This window comes from Rhipicephalus microplus, chromosome 2 (genome assembly GCF_043290135.1).
Source record: "Rhipicephalus microplus isolate Deutch F79 chromosome 2, USDA_Rmic, whole genome shotgun sequence".
In the NCBI taxonomy this organism is placed as follows: domain Eukaryota; kingdom Metazoa; phylum Arthropoda; class Arachnida; order Ixodida; family Ixodidae; genus Rhipicephalus; species Rhipicephalus microplus.
Window position 1 is genome coordinate 199970908 of NC_134701.1, and position 20972 is coordinate 199991879.

At 47.9% G+C, this 20972-nt stretch overlaps 1 protein-coding gene and 1 pseudogene across 2 annotated transcripts in view; both read right to left on the reverse strand.

Moving 5' to 3' along the window:
• Window positions 1-10716: 10716 nt before the first annotated feature.
• Window positions 10717-12161, reverse strand: LOC119170490 (very long chain fatty acid elongase AAEL008004 pseudogene; annotated as a pseudogene). The gene has a single exon (XR_012893871.1). The product of XR_012893871.1 is annotated as a very long chain fatty acid elongase AAEL008004 pseudogene (transcript).
• The window catches only part of LOC142796487 (uncharacterized), a 246063-nt gene continuing 237188 nt past the window's right edge, over window positions 12098-20972 (reverse strand). The window contains exon 3 of the mRNA XM_075887247.1: window positions 12098-12232. Within this exon, the coding sequence (XP_075743362.1) occupies window positions 12150-12232 (83 nt within the window). The 3' untranslated portion in view covers window positions 12098-12149. The remainder of the gene's footprint in view (window positions 12233-20972) is intronic.

The following is a 20972-nucleotide window of genomic DNA, read 5'->3' on the forward strand; positions in this document are numbered from 1 at the left end:
CAGTCTAGTTTAGAATGACTATATCGTGCGCGATAAATTGATCTCGCTTCGTTTTCTTGCGTTGGATACTGCGCAAGCGCTGGTGGCAGCGTGTCGTCGAAACACGCGAAATCTGACTGGCTCCACACTCTGTGCTCACATTCCATGCGTTCTATGATGAAATGAATGGCGAGGAGGAGATAGTTAATTGATATGTGGGGTTTAACGTCCGAAAACCACCATATGAATATGAGAGAAGCTGTAGTGGAGGGCTCCGGAAATTTCGACCACCTGAGGTTCTTTAACGTGCTTCCAAATCTAAGCACATGGGCCTACAACATTTCCGCCTCCATCGGAAATGCAGCCGCCGCAGCCGGGATTCGATCCCATGACGTACGGTTCAGCAGCCAAGTATCTTAGCCGCTAAACCACCACGGCGGGGCGAGGAAGAGATGTTCCCTTGAGGAAGAGTAGCGAAGGCGAGAAAGAAACTATTTCTCGCCTTTGGACTAAGTGTGGTTAACGGGCGCTTTTATGCTCACTATAGGGAAATTTTTGTCCTTACATTTTTTTTTCATCAGAGTGCATGGCAATGACACAGCTGCATTTTTAGCAGTTCGTTTATGAACATGAGTACCGTAGCATTTTCTACTCGCCTCGGGAAAGTTTAGTGCCTCAGGGACATCAGGAACGTATAGCCTTCGGGCGCGTTGGTATTACACAATAGGGGCATAAGGACAGACAAGTACAAAAATGGCTGTGACTCGTGCAACGCCTGGGTCTGTCCCGTCTAGCTTTGTCCATGCCATTTCCTACGCTACACAGGCTTCATCAGTAACACAGCCGCATTTAGTGCGTGCGAAGAAATGTATTGTGTAGGCTCCTCTGAGGCGCATTCTGCACCTGTGCTCTGCTGACAGACCGCGCTGCGCATCGCAATTCAATGAAATTCCTCTTTCGTACGCTTCTCACGATTTGTATATTGTAATTCACGCTGCGGTCCTTACTCGGTCGACCTGCACAATAGCGCTTGCTGAGGTAAACGAGAGCTAACTGCATGACAGACTCGCTCAATGACGAGACGGTTACAGTGTTATGTGTTGGCAACAAAAAAGCAAGAAAAACAAACAGACAAGAAATACAAGGAAACTTGGAAAACAAGACTTGATCAGTTAAAGCTGTCTCATGCACCTTTCAGCTAAGAGAATACTAATTAAGAGGCGGCTGCTTGGAACATGTGAACAAGTTTATGTGCAGAATTTAGCCGCTGATGGTAAGTGATTAATCAAATAACATTATGAGATAGATAGATATGTGGGGTTTAACGTCCCAAAACCACTATATGATTATGAGAGACGCCGTAGTGGAGGGCTCCGGAAATTCAGACCACCTAGGGTTCTTTAACGTGCACCCAAATCTGAGCACACGGGCCTACAACATTTCCGCCTCCATCGGAAATGCAGCCGCCGCAGCCGGGATTCAAACCCGCGCCCGGCGCGTCAGCAGCCGAGTACCTTAGCCACTAGACCACCGCGGCGGGGCCAAATAACATTATGAAATAAGCTTAAGTTTCGTCGTATTACTGTTGTCTCGTTTGCTGCCTGATATATCCACTCACGTGCAAACAGCAGCTGCACATGAAGCTGGAAACTCCTTCTCAGATATCCTTTCATCACTTCTGCTGACCCTCTTAAAGTGCAGCTCTATGCAGGAAAGCATCTTACCAAAGAGAAACGGGCACTTTTCAGAAGAGTAGCACGCTTAGTGGTCAGAAAGCTTAGCCATGCTAACCAAATATTATTTACTTAAAAAAAACGAAAGTCTCATGTGCCTCATCAAACGTGAAAATTGGCCATCGGTGGCGTCGGCGGCAGCACGTGTGATGCGAAAAATCATCACGTGAAGACGACACCGTATATAGTCATCACGAAGTTACAGATTGCCAAAGTTTGCGACCTCATTGTAACGTCACCTGACTCGACTTGACGTGATGCATTTGCATTCTTCACAAGGCATCGTCACTTGGTCACATGTGGGCCGATCGTGAAGGTGGTCCAGAACCAGGTTACGTGCAGAGAGTCTGCAATGCTTCCGATCCTGGACAGTGTTCAAGACCAATTTAGGCTGTGGCGTAGACAGTAGATGGCACACAAAAAAAGTGCACACCGCCCCCCCCCCCCCCTCGGCCCACTTCGCTCTCAGCTTTCTTTTTCTGACGTAGGGCGCAGAAGACAAAATGGCACTCGATCACACTTGCCTGACGGTACCCCACTCCGAACAAGAACAAGGCCGTGCCCGCCCACTTCCACATCTTCTCACCAAAACGAATGTATACTATACCCGAGACGTTAGTTGTAGGGAGCATCCCGGTGGAGGAGGGGGGGGGGGGGAGTCATCGCATTGACAAAACAAAAACGATGGCGAGTCGTACACTATAGAGACCCTGTGAGTTTCTTTCTCTCTTTTTTTTTTCACTAGCAAGTGCCAGCTAGCACGCTACCACAACAGTTCTATCTAAGACCACAGTGTGATTAAAAGCTGCGGTACCCTGCACGAGCGTCGCAGCCCTTAAAAGCACCCCTTCATGCTCATTTTTTTCAGAGAAGGCGAGCATCATGTTTCGTCCCAGCTTGAACGGCGCTAGCCAGCAGCCTTCGCACGCTTTAACTCCTACACAGAACATACGATGCGCTTATCGATGCGTGCTTTATAGACTTATTCCAAGCTTGTAAACAGGAGTAGGCGCCGTCGACATACCGAGGCGCTTGTATCGACGTCGTGGTGCGTAGGCTCCGCCCAACCAAAATTGTGCCCCCACTTTCTGTGATTATGTGACAAAGGGCACAGAAGCTTAAAAGCCGTCCCCGGCTTTCAAATGATCGCTATCACAATTTAAGGGGAAAAAAGAGGGAAAGCAGGATGAGTTGGTGTGGCAACATTTGTTCCCTTTTCTCTCTGTCGGCATGCCCGGTAGTCTCTGACGAAAAAAAAAACAAATAACAGAACAACAGACTGCGTGGAGGGTATTCCAGTAGCATGCTGCAGATTACACTACTGCACATACCAACAAACGTTTTGTGTTCTCTGCCCGATGCGCGGAATGGTTCCTCCTTAGTAAACATAGCGTCGGAGTAAATAAACATGGCGTCGGAGTAAACATAGCAACCGGGACATACATTGGCGCACCTGCATATGCGTTGCATCTGCCATTCGCTTCCCTCCCCACTATGCTTCTCTTGCAGGTAGAGCTGTGCCTTTTAGTCCCGCTCATCGGGTCACCCTGCTCCACCACTCAGGTTATCGAGGCTCGCTGTACGCATCTTCCAGGAAAATGGCTGCAAAGAACAAGCTCGGTCTTCCGCACCCAAAATAATAAATTTACTTCAACGCCCACGAAATGTATGGTAGCTTGGGCTAACTGGTATTACATGACGATGGTTGTAGCAAGAGAACAGAACGACGACACAGAGACAAGCAGCCATCACAAAACCTTCCACGAGGTAGCTTTTCTCTCTGTTGGTTTTTCGACGAACGAGGGGAATGCTGAAGAAATTACCAGCCCCCTAAGCGAACAAACTAAACGACCGTACCGCTTCCTCAAAGCAAGCAAGCAAGCAAGCAAGCAAGCAAGCAAGCAAGCAAGCAAGCAAGCAAGAAAGCAAGAAAGAAAGAAAGAAAGAAAGAAAGAAAGAAAGAAAGAAAGAAAGAAAGAAAGAAAGAAAGAAAGAAAGAAAGAAAGAAAGAGTTGGAAAGGAAAAACACACGGAACATAGGAGCAGTTTGCGGGGGCTTGGTGGCAACGCTCCCTGATCTCCCAATGTTTGTCTTTCTGTTTTAGTTTGACTTGTTTGCGAGTGAACAAGCAGGGGGGGGGGGGGGGGGGCATGTCTGCCGTGGAGAAGAGGACAAACAACATTTTTTTTTCAATAGAAAAGCGCTGTCACTGTTATCTGACAATCTGGAACGTTACCACGAACCAGCTCAACCCATTTGCACTGTGCATCTGTCCTACTCCACGTGTGGCGGCATATGCTTCTGGCGAGAAGCTTTTAGGCGTCTTTGGAGTAGTGTGTTAAACAGGCGATAGAGCTGTCTAGTAATGCGGTGGTTTGATATGATATTGTTATTAGTGCAGCTGAATTCCACGACTTTGAGAGGGCGTCTGAATTAGAAGTGGCGTGCTGCTTTACATGAGTAAAGACACATATCAAAGTTCTGGTGCAACAAACAGTGTGCTATCTTTTTACGCGTATGGCCGATAGCGACTAGATTACGTTGGGTAAGCCGTAAACTCCGCAGATGCGATTTATATACAATAGCTTGTTGGCTTCTTTTTGCTTAAAGGGCAAGTGGATTTCCCCACCGCGGTGGTCTAGTGGCTAAGGTACTCGGCTGCTGGTCGCGAAATCGAATCCCGGTTGCGGCGGCTGCATTTTCCATAGAGGCGAGAATGCTGTAAACCCGTCTGCTCAGATTTGGGTGCACGTTGAAGAACCCCAAGTGGTTGAAATTTCCGGAGTCCTTCACTACGGCGTCTCTCATAATCACATGGTGGTTTTGGAACGTTAAACCCACATATCAATCAATAAATCAATGAAAGTGGATGCATTTCCCTGCAAGTTGAAACTAATGAAAACCAGAAGAAAAATACAACAGAAGGTGCGTGAAGTCCCCATAACTACCGGCAACAGTTCACGGTGTTGATTAAGCATCTTTCCGGTTTTTTTTTTGTTGTTACGCAATGTGAAATTCTTGGGTAACTGTGCACCAGCATCCATATCACTGTGACGATAAGGACACACAGGTGCCGCTACTAACTGCTACGTCGTCCTGTGTGTGCAGCATGTAATGTGTGCTCGTGACATATTGTGTCAAGTTATTATTTATATCTAGGGTTTAACGTCCCAACCCACCATATGATTATGAGAGACGCCGTAGTGAAGGTCTCCGGAAATTTTGGCCACCTGGGTATTGCGTCAAGTTCCCACTTAACGCTTCAAGCAATTGCAGGATGCCGCCTGAGAAAGTTTGCCCCAGCCTAACGAGTTACTAGCCTGATGGTTAGCTTTCCGAGTACGTCTTCTTAATTCCAGGTTTATGACAAAATCACTTCTGGGGGCTCAAAGTTGAAGCACACCTATTGTGTTCTCACTGCAGCTTGCAACTTCACGAGTTTGACAACTCACTTCTAAACTGGATTGCGAGAGTGGCCGAAATGGATGTGCCGATCATTTCCACCTTGCACAGCTTTACAAGTGGCATTCACGTGATGAAAGAAACAATAAAGCTCGTCAGATCATTGACTCAAGGATTTTAGGAGCATCATGAATGCGGTTGACGATCTTCGCCTAACCGCTCCGACGCTGCGAACGGCTTCCCTTGCCGGCTTCGCTTCGTCAGGACGCAAAATGTCCGTAACGCGCTTCGAAAGGGGTCGGGCTGCAAGTAGGTTCCGGAAGAAAGCTGGAAGGACGAAAAACTGAGCCATTTCAGCTTCTCTGGTGTTTCGAGGCACGCTTCACCTCCACAAACGGGGATGAGCGAAATTGAGAGAAGAAGAAAAGACCTCCCCTTACCCTCTGTTTCTTTTTCTTCCGGAGGCGGACGAGGCACTGCGAGGTATGCGCCGCACACATTTTGCGTACGGCGATGCACTCTTTGCGGAGCCTGCAGTAAAGCGTTGCGAAATCTCAAAAGTATACGATGTGTGAGCGCATTGGTGAAACAGTTTTCCGCGATTTCCGTCGCTTGCTGGGGCTGCAGCACGTGACGTTGTCTACGTTATGGTTCGACGCAGTGCAAGCTTGGTTCGCTCGTCAACAGCGGCAAAATCGGGTGCTACGGCGGGTTTCGAGTAGAGAGCAGAACGATGCGAGGACGGCAAAGTGGTGTCGATACTAGAGTGCTTTGACAGTGGCGGTGAGTACTCAAATACCATGCCATCGTTGTCGGCACGCAGCTTTAACCTTTCTGGGCCACGTGAGTTGATTGTTGCATACGGTAACTTGACGAGACTATCAAAATGGCTAATAGAGGTCTCGCAGACGGCAAGGTATTTCCCCACACATACCGTATTACTGTCACTCCTAAAACGCTGATTGACGAACTTCCACTTTTGTTATATGTCTTTTCTTATTCTTTATTCTGTGAATTTTATATCAGGCGAAGCGCGGCAAGTGATATACTTGTGTTCGTAGCACTTGCCTCCACTGATTTTCTGCCCACGCTCAGCGATATTAGAAGTTGGATCGCACTCAGTTATGTCGCTCGGTTGGCGTGTACACTACAGGACAGATAAAAACAGCAAGTTGTGGCGGGCAGAGAACGGAAGCCGCAGTAAGCCAAGCCAGACAAGTCAACCATGCATTCGTCGAAGATGGCTTAATCGGGCAGCGCAAGTTTTGCGCGGCTCTGCGGTGTGCTAACCCGGGGATTTTGAGTTCCGCGAAGGTTCTTCAGCGTTTCCTAAAGGCAAAGAGTAAGCTCAGGAATTCGGACCCATTATTTGAGCAGGTATTTATTTGCATGAGTACATATGATTAAGCCCAGTTCTCTGCAAGTCTGACTGGACAGACAGAAGTGCAGTGTCGCTTGACTAATTGGTGAAGACAGCAGCTAAGCTCATGTCGGAAAATGCATTCATTAAAATGCTTAAATTAGAGTTGGCTCGGCTACATAGCTATAGTTTCTTTTACTTTCGGCGTGTAGTTCAAATGACGTTAAGTAACTATAGGTTACTTCCTGCTAATGTAATTCTTGCAGCAGTAGTTTGAAAATTCGAGTCTTTACTTGTAATAGTGTCACTCAAGTACAGGCGATAAACTAAAATGCTTCAAAATATTATTGCAGAGAACGTCGTGGAGCCAACGTTTTGACAAGTCAACTTTTCTTCGTCAAGGCAACACTGTTGCCCTGACGAAGACTAGTCATCTTGCCGAAACACTGTTTACAGCGATGTTCTTTCTCGAAAAACTTCTGATAGCTACAAGCCTTTCCGTGTCTCTGACCGTCAGCCTGATTTGGTACTCAAGTTCTGTAAGAAAACTATGCCCGTCGTCATGACAAACGCGATTGAGTCAAATTTGACGTGTCCTACTCGCGATTGTTGATAATTTTTGCGTTGCTTCGGATATTCTGGGTCCAAAGTTTGGTCATTATGTCCCTATGTGAGTTGTAAGTTAAACCTGCATTTATAGATTGGCACTTTCACACTACGTGTATGTCTGTTTATTTGTACCAAACGTGCAATAAGAAGTTTAATTTATTTGTGGCGATTGTGTTTCGTCTTGCTGAGCGATCAACCGGCTTAACTTTCGCCTCTTCAGAAAACACGAACAAAATCAAAATTAAAAAAAGAACAAAATTTTACGAATGGCCGCATCGTCCGAGTGGCCAGTGGACCTGAAAGAAGGCACGAGCGCATTCCTATGGCATGCGAAAAGGGAAAGGGAGGTATCCGCGGCAACCCTCCTGCTCTCAAGTTTTCGTCCTTTCTCTCTATTTCTGATCGTCCCCAGTGACGTCATCAAATACAATTTGTGTTTCTGATTTATTTCCAGTAGGATGCCCAACAACCAACAGTGATAAAATCGACGTTGCCGCTGCCGAGAGCGAATGCATGGTTGATGGGGAGCTTCCACCCCCTGGTTTAACGCCCCGAAACCACCATATGATTATGAGAGACGCCGTAGTGGGAGGCTCCAGAAATTTACACCACCTGGGCTTCTTTAACGTGCATCCAAATCTGAGCACACGGGCCTACAGCATTTTCGTCTCCATCGAAAATGGAGGCGGGATTTGATCCCGTGACCTGCGGGTCAGCAGTCAAGTACCACGGCGAGGCACTGCTAAGACGTCAGCGCAGGCGTGAAATCTTCGGTCCATTTCTCCGTGCGCGACAAACATACGGCAAAAATTTGGTGCAGCTCTTAAACTCCGAGTTCGCGGGATCGCATCCCTGCTGCAGCGGCTGCATTTTGAGCACCGAGTCCCAAGCGGATTCAAGGGCGTGGGTGCTCGGACTCATCAGTCATTGAATTGGTGAGGGAATACGAACGGGAGCCATCTAGAAGGTTATGGAGACAAGGCAATGGCGTGGTTTACAAGAAGAATAAAGATTGCCGGTCTTGTACGTAGTCTAGAATAGAAATATACATTCCACTTTTTTACGCCTAATTACGAACTTTCATGGCGGTGGTATCCACTTTACATCAGCTGCGGCATTGAATAGCGACGCCCGATGCCAATAGGGAAATGCCCTTACGTAAGAGAACCTTTTTTTTATGGGCGAGTCCAGCAAACGTAATACTGCGAACGGAGCAGGTACAGCCTGTTTGAATGAATGCAGGGCTATCACACATTCTGGCACGAAGTGGTTGTAGACATACGCAAAAGTAGCGTTTGTAGAAGAAAGAATGCTTACCGTTGCGGAACTCGACTGAACAGAGCTTCAGTGTAAAAGACACTACGCAAAGCCATTCTGGCCGACGTCTTCACGCAGTTTACGAACAGTGCTTTCGATTGGACAGAAGCCTTAATGTTTATTAAACATGGTATGCGCACGCTCGGTTCGCAAGTTCTCTGATGAACACTTTTGCGATTTTGTAACCTCGACCACACGGTGGGTAAGCTGGACAGCTTGCGCAGTGATAAGCAGCCTATATGCGGTTATCTACGCTGTTTGGAACTTTCTCGCCCTGCCAACGGCAAGTTATCTTTTCGCACACTTTGCTTTCTTCCCATTTACTTTACAATTAGTTTTAATAACAACCCCTATACATTACATGGCATGATTGTCTCCTAGATCTCATTAATACTGTGCAATAAAGAAAAACCAGCACTTATATGAGTTACGTTCACTGGTACATACGCCGCTTCTATGTTATCCATGCCCCACTAGGCACTCCCACAGACAAAAATACAATGATCCATTCAGCTTTTTTTTTTGCGTAATACGTACTTATTAGTCTATCTTTCTTATTCATACCATGACACAAGTTCGGGTCTTATGGTTATACGCAGAAAATGTGAAAGCTCCTCACAGTTGAACTTTCTTGAACGTCTATCCTGCACCAATATCGCACAAAGGACCTTTGCAGGGCCTGCATCCTGAAATACAAATCGCGTAAAAATATCCAATATATCATTTTGGCAATGCGGACGGAATTACCACTCCATCGTGGCCGGCACGTTATTTTATTTTTTAACTTTCTGGGCGGGTGAGTTGCTCATTGCGCATACTGAAACGCAATGCGGTGATTGATTAAGTATACAGTCCGAATCACAGTTGTCCAGAGTGAGCAGCTGGCAGCTTCAGCCACCGTTCTTTATAGGTCCTTTTGTTTCGGCTCAAGCATGAACAGAATCTTGCAGCTAACGCAGCTAAGGACGGCTCCAGTGTCCACAGCCACACGCTTTACACCGTTTTAGACAAGTGTGATTTATTCAAAGTTTCAAGCACGTCACTGCGGTGTTTATGAACTTACTGCAATGTAAACTGGTCCCACTGAAGTACTCGAACACCTATAGTTGCAATTACTTGGTAAACTTTTCTAAAGATCATACAGAAGAGCACTTCGTGCTCTTGCTGTCGCTAGTCTTCTCAGTCATGTTACTAAAATGCCATGTGGTCGCTTAGTAAAAGTGAGCGCAGGATTTGTAAGACTGTGCTCATTTTGCGATGAAGACACATTCGCAAAACTCCTGGAGCACGAGAGCCTATGTATAACACATCGCGTAAGCATCAGCAGGATACGATCAGCTACAGATATCCCCAAGCACGAGGCATATCACCCTTACAAGCCGCGGCTGCTGGAGGCAGACCAATCGCCTTCGCAGTGCAGCGCTTGTCGGCGCCGTGAACCTTGACCGCCAATAAGGGCACGCGCTCTTGAAGATGAGAAAACTAGTGCAGTCTACCAACTATTCAATGCAAACTGCAGCTTTTTTTATTATTACGCCAAGTCTATCAGCATCAAATAGCGTTGCCGCTGGAGATCGGCAAGTAAAGACCGTGGTCATATTAGAGCAAATCATCGAGATCAGTAAACAAAAGGAGTCATCAGTTCAGCGACTGCCGAGATCGAGAGAGTTAATAACTTCGAGATAAGAAATACATACAGTGTCATAACAATGATACAGCAGTTTATTTCAAACAGTGGCAGCTTGCAAATACATCAGCGCAGATGACGATGAGCAATGATGGGAAAATATTTACAGGACGCTCGGATGGAATTTGTTTGCTTAAATGGAGCAATGAGCAGTCACTTTGTGCTTCGAGTTTAAGGGCGAAAAAAAACTGATAGAATTTCAAATGGACAGAAAAACGTAGATTTTGTACCGCCCTCGAGGGCAAAGTAAATGACATTTGAAACCAGCATATGAGCACGCAGCTTCTTCCGCGAGACGAAGCTGGCTATGCCGGTTTCGTAGTGGAACATCTAAGGTGTATGGGGCAACGTCTCAAGCTATACATGAGTAGTTTGGCCTCGTCACAAGATTGAGCAGCATCTCTTTGAAAGAAACGATGTTAATAAAAAAAAACTATGGTATGGTCGCAAGATCAGAGATACGTGGGAGGCCGGACGATTTTTGTCTTCACAAGAGAAATACGGGAGGGCACTCCGACCGAATCAGCTGGCCGCGTAGACTGCCACAGAACAGGGAAACATAAATACGAGGGAACGGCAGACACAGCGACCTGAAGTAACGTGAGATGCCGACTGCCCCGACAGTGACATGCTTGTGAGGGACACCGTTGGATCACTACGTGAAACAAACGAAAAGAAAAAAAAAACAGCAAACGATCAGTCCTGACTGGAATGCCGAGACTTGCCGGAAACGCCGAGAAGCACTTGAGGCATCACTGGAAGTCACCGACGTACGTCTTTGCCGCTAGACGGGCTATCTAGCGACTAGTGGATGAGGGCGTCCTGAAGGCACGTCGCTTGCTGACTAGGCTTATTCCGAGGCGGCGCCGAGTCGAAATAACGTACAGTCTTTGTGACAGCTCTGCGTCGCTTCGTTGTCCTGGGTTTGACGATGATGTGCCCGCCAGACGTTAAGATGTGACCGGCGTTGTCATGGACCCGCCCCGGTGCGGTACAAGCCCGTGGTCCGACATGGAACGCACGATCAGTCTAGCTTTGCTTGCGTTCCGTCGGTGCCCGTTGTGACGGCTGTCTTGACGTGACCGTTTCGCTGCTGCACGTTGCGCGCCGTCTGAGAAGCCTTGTAAGCTTTGGCGTAGAAGTTACGGAACATATAGAAAAGCAGAACGGCCTCACCCATGAGTATGTACGCAAAGTAGGGAGGGAAGCCACAGTTGTAGAAAACGGGAATGGCAGCGTGCACGAAGCCGATGACGAACTGAACCATCTGGAACTGGGTGAGGTAACGCTTCCACCACAGGTACTTGCGCACCTCGGGTCCCATGGCAGCCAAGCAGTAGTAGGTGTACATCACAATGTGCACGAAGCAGTTGATGAATGGGAAGAAGGCGTTCTGGCCCCCAGCTCCGTAGTTGACGCCCATCCACACGGTCCACGCGACAGTCGAGTGGTGCACGACGTGCAGTAGAGAAATGTGTGAAAACTTCTTGGTGAGCACGAAGAAGACGGTGTCCAGGAACTCGACCATCTTAAGCAGCAGGTACCACCAGCCCAGAGTCGTGACGGCCATAGAATCCGGATCCCGTCCGTAACTGACAGGTTGGCAGAGCCAGTTGTAGGGTCCCAGGTACGTGTAGGAGCCGCCCACAACAAAGAAGAGAGTGCTAAGCACCACCATGATCAGGTTGTAGGCGATCAGGACACCCTTGATCTGGAACGGCTCGCGGCCTTTCATCCAGCTTGGTCCCCACACCTTGACGAAGTAGATGTACCCGGCAATGATGGTCAGCATGGTCATCGGGCTGCCCATCAGTGGCCAGCTCTTAACCCGGCTGTCGGTGGCTTCCACCACGTACTGGTAGTACATGCCGACAGCCTTGTCCCACAAAAATGCCATCGCTGCAACGCCACGCGACAAAGCTGTCCGCGAAGACTGGAGAGCAGAGACGCGCCGGAGGAAGATGCGGCTCGAGGATGGAGGACGACACGCACTCGTTCAGATGCAGCCGTGCACAACTGGCCGACAACGGCGGCGGCGTTAAGGAACGACTACTCCGTCTCTCAGTGGAAGCTGGTGCGTCTATGCTGCTCTCTCAGCTGTCGCGGGTCCGGTTTATACGCGGCCGCCGGCCCCACGTGACCACCTGCGTAAAAAGAGAGGGGAAAAAGATCAGCCACCGCCTCGCACACCCCCTTCGGCAGGGACGGGCTGCGCTCTCTCAAGTTCCTCTGCTGATGACGTCATGGCCGTCGGTACATTCGCGCGGGTCGGGCGACCGCCCGGTAGATACCGCCTCAAGGTAAGCCAAGGCTCCAGCGTGCTACCAGGCTCGTAAGTCCGGGCCTGGCTGTCCCCGAGGTTTGTCGTCCTCGTCTCTGTTTCCGCACCTTCTTTTCTTCCTCTAAGTGTGTAATGTTCTTTCGTTTTTTTTTCTTTCCCACGCTCTTCTCTCTCTCTCCTCTCTCTTATGTGTGTGTGTGTGCGGCCCTCGTTGTTCTCATCATTTCTTAATAGGCCTTAGAGTGCAGAGAGAGTGAGAGAGAGAGCTGCTGGGAAGCACGCACGCATTGACCCTTGCTCTGCTCATTGCGTCGCAACGCCGATGTCGTCACAAGAAGGGGTAACCCTTTGTTTTAGGTTGTTTTACGTAAGTTTCCCACATTTGTGTGCAAAAAGGAAGCCTCGCGGTTATTGCGTCAATCGTTTGATTGGGAAGGTTTTTATAGAGGTTTTTGCTTGTTTTCTTGAAGCTAGATTGCAGACTTGTGCGACAAGAATCTATTTGCGAACGCCAGCGATACGTTCGGTTCACACTAGATGGAGGTGGCTATCTTTGCCCGTCAGATCGACATGAGAGAACAAAGGCTGAATCGAGCACTGCGGACGTAGAGGTTCACTTATTGGTGACATTGTTGGCGACGTCCGATTAAGAATGGCTACCGGCTTTGCATACTAACGTCGCGAAGTGGCCTAGAGCATTCCAGCGATGCATGCCATCAAATAAAAATCACTGATCGATTCATTGATATGTGGGGTTTAACTTACCAAAATTATTATATGATTATGAGAGACGCCACGTCGAACGGTCGCCTGAAATACGCTTCATGTGGCTGCAAATTGCCGTGCCACCAACGAAAAAAAGAAGCACTGCACCCGGATTTTAAAAATTACCCACCGTCACACGGTGTGTTTGATTAAATGAATTGCGGACCGATGATTTCACTTCCTTGTCAGTTCATGCGTTCCGTGGATGGGTATGTCTGCTGTCGAAACGGATTTTGCAACTTATTCGTAATAACGAACAGTTTCACCATTGGCACGAGTGCACGTGTTCGCAATTAGTGAAGTTGGGTGAAGGGAACGAATCGATATGTGGGGTTTAACGTCCCAAAACCACCATATGATTATGAAATACGCCGTAGTGGAGGACTCCGGCAATTTCTACCGCCCGGGGTTCTTTAACGTGCTCCCAAATCTGAGCACACGGGCCTAGAGAATTTTCGCCTACATCGAAAATGCAGCCACCGCAGCCCATCAAATAAACATGTAGCTTTCGTCTGTCGAGATGTGCCCGCGAAATATGCAGGTTTTAGGCTTTCATTCACTCTTCATATCTGGAACATTTGGATCACTGCGGCAGCTAGTACACAAAACGATGCGTTAATATTGACAGCTTACCGTAATCTTGGCGCTGCCACTTGCTTTTGCTATAAAACCAGTGCTGAAATGCGTGTTTGTTTCTCGTTTTCTTTTTTTTTTCCTCGAGCAAGAACCGCTGAGTTTTTCACGTGTGGGCGCCTTTGTTACGAGTACGATGTCGTGGGTTCGGCTGCCGGTCAGCCGCGGTAGTCGCATTTTTTTTTTTTCTGAAGTGACGGGACACGAGACAAGAAGCTTCGATGTGCCACCACGTTGCGACCAATAGCACGTGTACCCTGCAAACATTGAGCGTGAAATGTCGGCACGCGCGAATATTGCTCATACGCCGGCGCACCATGTGCTCTGCTTCTTGAAGCGCGACCTCGTCATTGTGGACGCTGCCGCTGCCAACACTTACGTATAGTGTGACGTGACTGCGGTTAATACACCTACCACACGCAGATTGCTTGAGGGCGACAGCGACGGATACGGAAGAGCGCGGCAGCAGCAGTTTATGAAGCCTTCCGAACAGTGCGTGCGTGGTCTGTGCAAGTTGTTTTCTGTTGAATTAGCTGTTTCTTGCTTGCCTCCCCCCCCCCTTCACCCGACGCCCCACCATGGTGGTCAAGTTGCTAAGGTACTCGGCTGCTGACCCGCAGGTCGCGGGATCAAGTCTCAGCTGCCGCAGCTGCATTTTCGATTGAGGCGAAAATGCTGTAGGCCCGTGTGCTCAGATTTGGGTGCACGTTAAAAAACCCCAGGCGGTCGGAATTTCCGAGGCCCTTCACTACGGCGTCTCCTATAATCATATGGTGGTTTTGGGACGTTAAACCCCACACATCAATCATATGCCCTTCACCCAACTGCACTGAATGTAAACACGTGCGCTCGTGCCAATTATGAAACTGTTCGTTATTACGATTATGTTACGAAATCCGTTTCGGCAGAAGACATACCCATACACCGAACGCATGAACTGACACGCATGTGAAGTCATCGTGCCGCGATTCACTTAATCAAACATATGGCGGTCACGGTGTGACGGTGGTCAATTTTCAAAGCGCGGGTGCTGTGCTTGTCTTTTTCGTTGGTGGCACCGCAATTTGCAGCCACATGAAGCGTATTTCAGGCGTCTTTTCGACTCGTCGTGCGCACGCTTGGCCTCACAGCACCGAAATTAGGGAGTTTTCGAGTAACGTACGCAAACTATACCCATTGCTATCGCTGCTGCTGCGCATGCGTCATAACGCTAATCGGCGTTCGCGGTCCACGTGCGCCGTAAAATCCGAAATAGTGTGTGGCCCACAAAGCTCCTTTGCGGTGACTCGAGCGTGCGTTTGCGAGGGACAAACGCTATTCGAAAATTCATATTGCGCCCACACGCAAACGCTACGGCCGCAGCGCCCGCTAACTTAGCCTACGTACGCTATTCGGAAACTCCCTGTTAGTGCTGAGAGATTACCGTGCTCTAATGCGGAAAGAATATGGATTATAACGCTGTGGCTGTAGTTAAATTAAATGCGTTGCAATCCGAATGGTAATCTTTGTCATCTCTGTTGGGTTAAAGGCGATAGTATTAATTGTTAGGCCTTAACGTTCCAAGACCACGATGTTGTTATGATGAACGCTGTAGTAGATGTCTGTGGACTTTCTACCACCTGAGGTTCCTTAACATGCATCTAAACCTAAGTGCATGGGCCTCGAAATACATCTCCATATAAAGGCGGTCGCCGGGATTTGATACCACGACCTTCTGATCAGCACTCGAACATCATGTAGCCACTAAACCATCGTGGAGGGTTGGGGCTAGAGGTAATCGATTGCGGAAATCGTGCCGGGAGGAAACGGTAAATATGCGTGCGACTCTATATCACGCCTCCGCTCCAATGCACACTAGCTAGTTCGTAAATATTTAAGAAAAGTCTGCTGCCACCCAGATAATGCCAGAGCCACGATTATTACGCGAGATCAGCCCGATCTTTGTGTGCGCTATGTCTAGTACCTGCTTGGCGCGTTTCAAACTTTTCCACATTCCCGTGCGCTTCAGCTTTGCCTAATACGGCTATATAGACAAGGGCGATCTTCTTTCCGGACTGCTATTAAAGCAATACCACGTTCGGTTTCATTCAGACATGAAGGCTTTCTGGTATAACCTGATTTACGACGTATATATCTACTGCGCCGATTGCCGCGCGATTTCAGCGGCGCACGATACGGATGACGTAGGAGAATACAAGTAAGGAATTTTCGGCATTTCACAACAACACATCGAACAAGACATACGCCCAACGTTTTTTTTTTTTTTTATAAAGTAGTGTTGCGACTGCAAGAAGGGAAAATAGACTGAGGAACGGGGTGGATGCCTACGGTAGCCGCACTTTACAGTCGTTCACTAGCTTCGTTTTGACGCGACACAGTTTAACAAAGAATTAAATTCTTACCTCCGTTGGTGGTTGACATTTTCAATTCAGTGGCTGGAGTTGCCCTCGGGCAACTCCAGCCGTTGTTGTTGTCAGCCTATAGTCCCTGTGGCCCAAACCCACTACGGGAGATTGGCCAAGAATCGGCTATGTAAAACTTAAGAGTAGGTTAATCTGTATAACAGGTTAGTCACGCATTAAGAAAGAAATGTAGGTGGACCATAAAATATAGAAAAACAACGGCAACGCTTTTAGCAGAAATAATGATGAAAAACCATGCCAAGCACTCCGTACAGATCATTACCCTGAGAAGCTGAAACGTGCGCTCCCAGTGTTTATAAGTGGGCTGATTTTGGCGGTTAATTTGGGTATTTCTCAATTACTAGGTATGTCTGCAAACAGATCCTAATTGGTGCTTTCGGTTGCGTGTTCTTTTTACTTTTGGTGTGCCCGAGATGAGTAGGGCTTGCCCAACTTCAGTGGCACATGCATGCCAGGCATTCTTGCACGCATAAGACAAACTAAATTTATGTCCGCCTTTTATCGCCCCCCCCCTCCTCCTCTCTCCACACGCACACATGCTGTTCCCTCCCACATGATGTAGGTACTACATCGTGAATTCGCACGTGTGGCGTTTACAAGCTGTGGGTGGCAAAATGCAAGAGATACAAGTACGCATCGCTAAATGCGTGCCGATTCAAAGGAGCTGGCTACGCGACAGGAAAAACTGTGTCATCGTGTGGCTTGAGAGCGTCGATTGTCGACAGCGTGTTCCATTTTTTTTGCTTGCACTGTTAGCTCCAGAGTGTGACGTTAATTGTAAAGCTCATAGTCGAAGTACAGCACGAATGACTGTGCGCTTTGGATGTGATGTACTTCAAAAGTTCATGCCATCGATACGTTCCATGACTTGAAGCTGAGATGTGCACTAAGGCCCCGCTGTTAATTTTTTACCATGACCACCTGCCTGCTTCTGCAAGTAAAGGGCACGAACGCCAGGAACATATTCCAACCACCGAGTCCTGAATTAAGAAGGAGGCCACCTGCCTCCTGCTTTAAACAAACACTTTTCCAAACCCATTCTACCTAAAACTGTTAGTATATCCTGGCAAAGATCAGGACGACACGTGCCAGTTGTGCCAGGAAGGACCAGCAACATTCAAAAACATGTTGTGGGAATGTGATATAGCTATCAGAATGATGGCATTTACTCCGGAGACCCCGCTGTCGAGGTGGGCCGCCGCACTGCGCTGCTATGACTTCGGCATCCAAACAGTACTGCGAGCTGGCGTTGAGGCAAGGTTTTGGTGTTTACCTGTTGGCAATCTAAGCCCGGGTCGCGTTAAACATTGCCGGACGTTTAATAAAGCTGTATCTATGCATCCATGATTCTTGCGAGCTCGGATATTTTGCACTAATCAATATAGCAACTCCGCATCAGCTTGCAGAACCAGTACTTGCAGCGTATGTTCTCCTTTGTGTATTTACATTTTGAACTTCATCAGCATGTCAAGCTCGTCCAAGCTATGCATCATTTATTTGGACGTAACTACGCAACTAAGTCAGGGAATTGTTATTAAAATTCACCTTCCCGTAATTAAACAATCGGCAGTATAATTGGCCCTATTTAAGTCTTTATCAACTTTGACTTAACAATGCTCTCGGTTGTATACAGTGCGGTGGCTGATAACCAGCGCAGCGAGAGGACAAAGACAGCGTTCATCCTCGGCCCTGATTGTTTCTTCTGCTTGTCACGAGTTTATCTGCTGCGCTGCTTCTTTGTCGGGAATTTCAATCAACTTTCCCAGTTTCCAAGCTCTTCGAAATTTGTGATGAATGTTCTAAAACGTCAATTCAGCATTCTTTAGTTAGAGGCCGTCTTGAAGTGCGACACATGTTTCCATAAGCGTGTAGATTATTTTCCATTAGACACCTGGGCGCCATAATTGTCGGCTGTTAATCCAGTATTGTCTCGTTTTTATAGATCACGACGTGAATCAACAAGGCCATGAAGCATCGTATGCTAGAACCCAACCATTTTCATGCGCACGCGCTTATCATAACACTGGTCATTTAGTTATTAAAGATAAAATATACCAAGGCCCAATAAGGCTGCACTCAATCCCATCCATAAAATATAGACCTGGCCGGGATCCGGAGCAACCACTCCTATTATGATTCAAAGCCTTCGTAAAGATCGATTGCGTGCAAAGAAAAATGGTTCGAAGGCTGAAACAAGGTGTGTCCTTTTCGTTGAAAGCCTTTGCGAGACACTGCAATTTCATGACGGTGTCTAAAAAATGCAAAGAAAGGCCACAGCGATTCATCTCAATCATTCCCCGATAATTTCTGCCTCCCCCCGCTTTCTCTTTCTCTTTCAGACAGCGCCAGCGACAGAGAGGTCGTTCCGGAAATACGGGACAAACACGCTGGTGCGGTTATTGTGTACGTCAAGAAGTAAACACAAACATGCGCGCTGCAGAAGCTGCCGTTGCCTGTTTCTGCAGCGCTTCCCCCACCAAGTTGAACAACCTCGCAGGATTCAATGCGACGCCGACGTCGCGAGAGATTTCTCTTTCACGCGCAAGGACGCCAGTGCCCCGAGTGCCTATATACATATGTATAACACAAAAACGTCCTTGCCCATGACGTGTATCGCGCACGTCGAAATTCGCGGCGGCGCGTTTGCATGGCGCAGCCGGGATGATATTCATCGCCTTCGGAGGAAAAACGAGATACGAATGGACGGAAGGTAATACATGATAAAAAGGGATAAGTAATGAGAGTGAAAACGATAAGGAAGATACAGTTATAAAAGTTGCGAACGTCATCGATGGCGCTCCGCCGATCGATGACGTTGAAATCTCCCATCAGCGCTCCCTTTCCGGATTCTCACCTCTTCCTTTTAAAATCAATCACTCGTTCTATCTTATGATCAACGCTGTGATTCTTATCAGGCAATGGCTTCTGGGGAACTGATAATCAATCTGCAAACTTGAATGCATGTATGCGCTGGTTTTGTGTTGGGAAGCACGTGCATGTTTGTTTAATCGTGTTTGTATCTCTCTCTTGGTGGTGCGTGTTTGCGTGTGCGCGTACAACAACGAAGAAAGTGCTGGCGAGATTCCCAGTGAACTTTCCACATGCGAGATTCAGTGCGATTTCAACGCGATCTTGCGCGCGCGACTTTGTCAGCGAGTAGAGCGGCTCGTCGAACCTGTTGCACCGCGAAGTTTCTCTAGCTGTACTCGAGCCAGGAGGAACTGCGCGGCACACTCTCGGAACCAACGTGAAGTGTTATGTAACGCTATGCAGCCTCTCGGGATTTCGTGGAAGGAGAAAACAGGAGAAAGAGGAAAAGTAGGGAAGTTGACCTGTGCAGAAAAACTGCTATGCTACCGTACATTGGGGAAATGGACATGAACACAGGAGTCTGAAGGTCACAGGTAGAGGAAAAGAGGGAGAGGGGAGCTCACACACTTCCTCTCCTGGGGTATAACGGGGTTACGTTTAACGTCCGAAATCCTCGAAATCATCGAGACACGCCATATTGGAGGGCTCAGGAAATTTCGACCACGTGGGTTTCTTGAAAGTGAACCCATAGACCTAAGTACAGGGGCTTAAAGCACTTCTGCCTCCATCAAAAAAGCGGCCGCCACCGACGCAGCTGCCGTTGGAATTCGATCCCATTCGACCTTCGGTTCAGCAGTTGAGCCCCATAATCACTAGACCACCATCACGGGTTTTCAGCTTGAACGGAGTAGGACATTATAGTTACAAATAAGCCATCGCACTTCAAGTGTTTCTCTGAGAAGTTTTAACTATACTTTCAGTGAAGCTTGCTCAATATTAGCATTTGTCCGATTCCGTGGGAGGCATCAAAAGCCCATTTTCCTCATTTCATGTATACGTGTACTGCTACTACGTGTGTATAGATTGCGAGAACAAGGAAGTATACGTGTTCGTGACACCGCGAGTCCACGCAAAACACGATCAATAGGTGTTTGGAGATGGCAAGTCGCAAACTAAGGCTTGCGCGCCGGCGTTCTATCTCCAAGTGCTAAGGAAGTCTCAAAGGCGTGAGACGTGGCTGCGACAGAGCGGGGACCTTGCAGTGTCGCCGCTTGTGACGTTGGCAGGCGAACGACACTCGATGAAAACGTCTCTGACACCATGCGTATGCATGCCGATCGATATCCGCCCAGTGCGAATTTCGCAGATGATGCCGTAGAGGATGTTCATGCAGCCTTTGTGAAAAATGAGGGGAGGTTGTCCTGTTACGTTGCCCGGATAACGCTTGGCCGAGACGGCTGCATCCTCATCGAAATGCGAGCGAATTCTACAACGGTGGCCAAGAGAAAAATTTGTGGATGGGCAAGATAAACATTTCGCATTTTTACCAGGTCACAGTCCCGTACCAGAAAAGAAAAAAAGAATCTGCATCTCTGTTTTCCTTAGATGTCTCTCTCACACACACCAGATGTGGGTATCCGTGTAGTAACCTGTTATTAGCAGCAGTAACTTATGAAGGATGATTATTCATATACGCATGACACGTAACATGGATAGTGAACGGAAGGGTAAACGCTGCTTGACCAACCAAGTTTAATAATATACTCTGTGCTTCTAATGATCAGCGACCTACACTTACTTACATTTTCGATCAAAACGAGTTGGGCCCACGAATCACACGCCTCCTTTGGTCTGGAGTTCGCAATCCGACACGTCAACTGCGCACGCCTTGTTCTCTCACCTAATCTATATCACCTTTCACAGCTAGTACTTTACAAATCGTGAAATTTAAAAGCCTACGTCACGGAATTC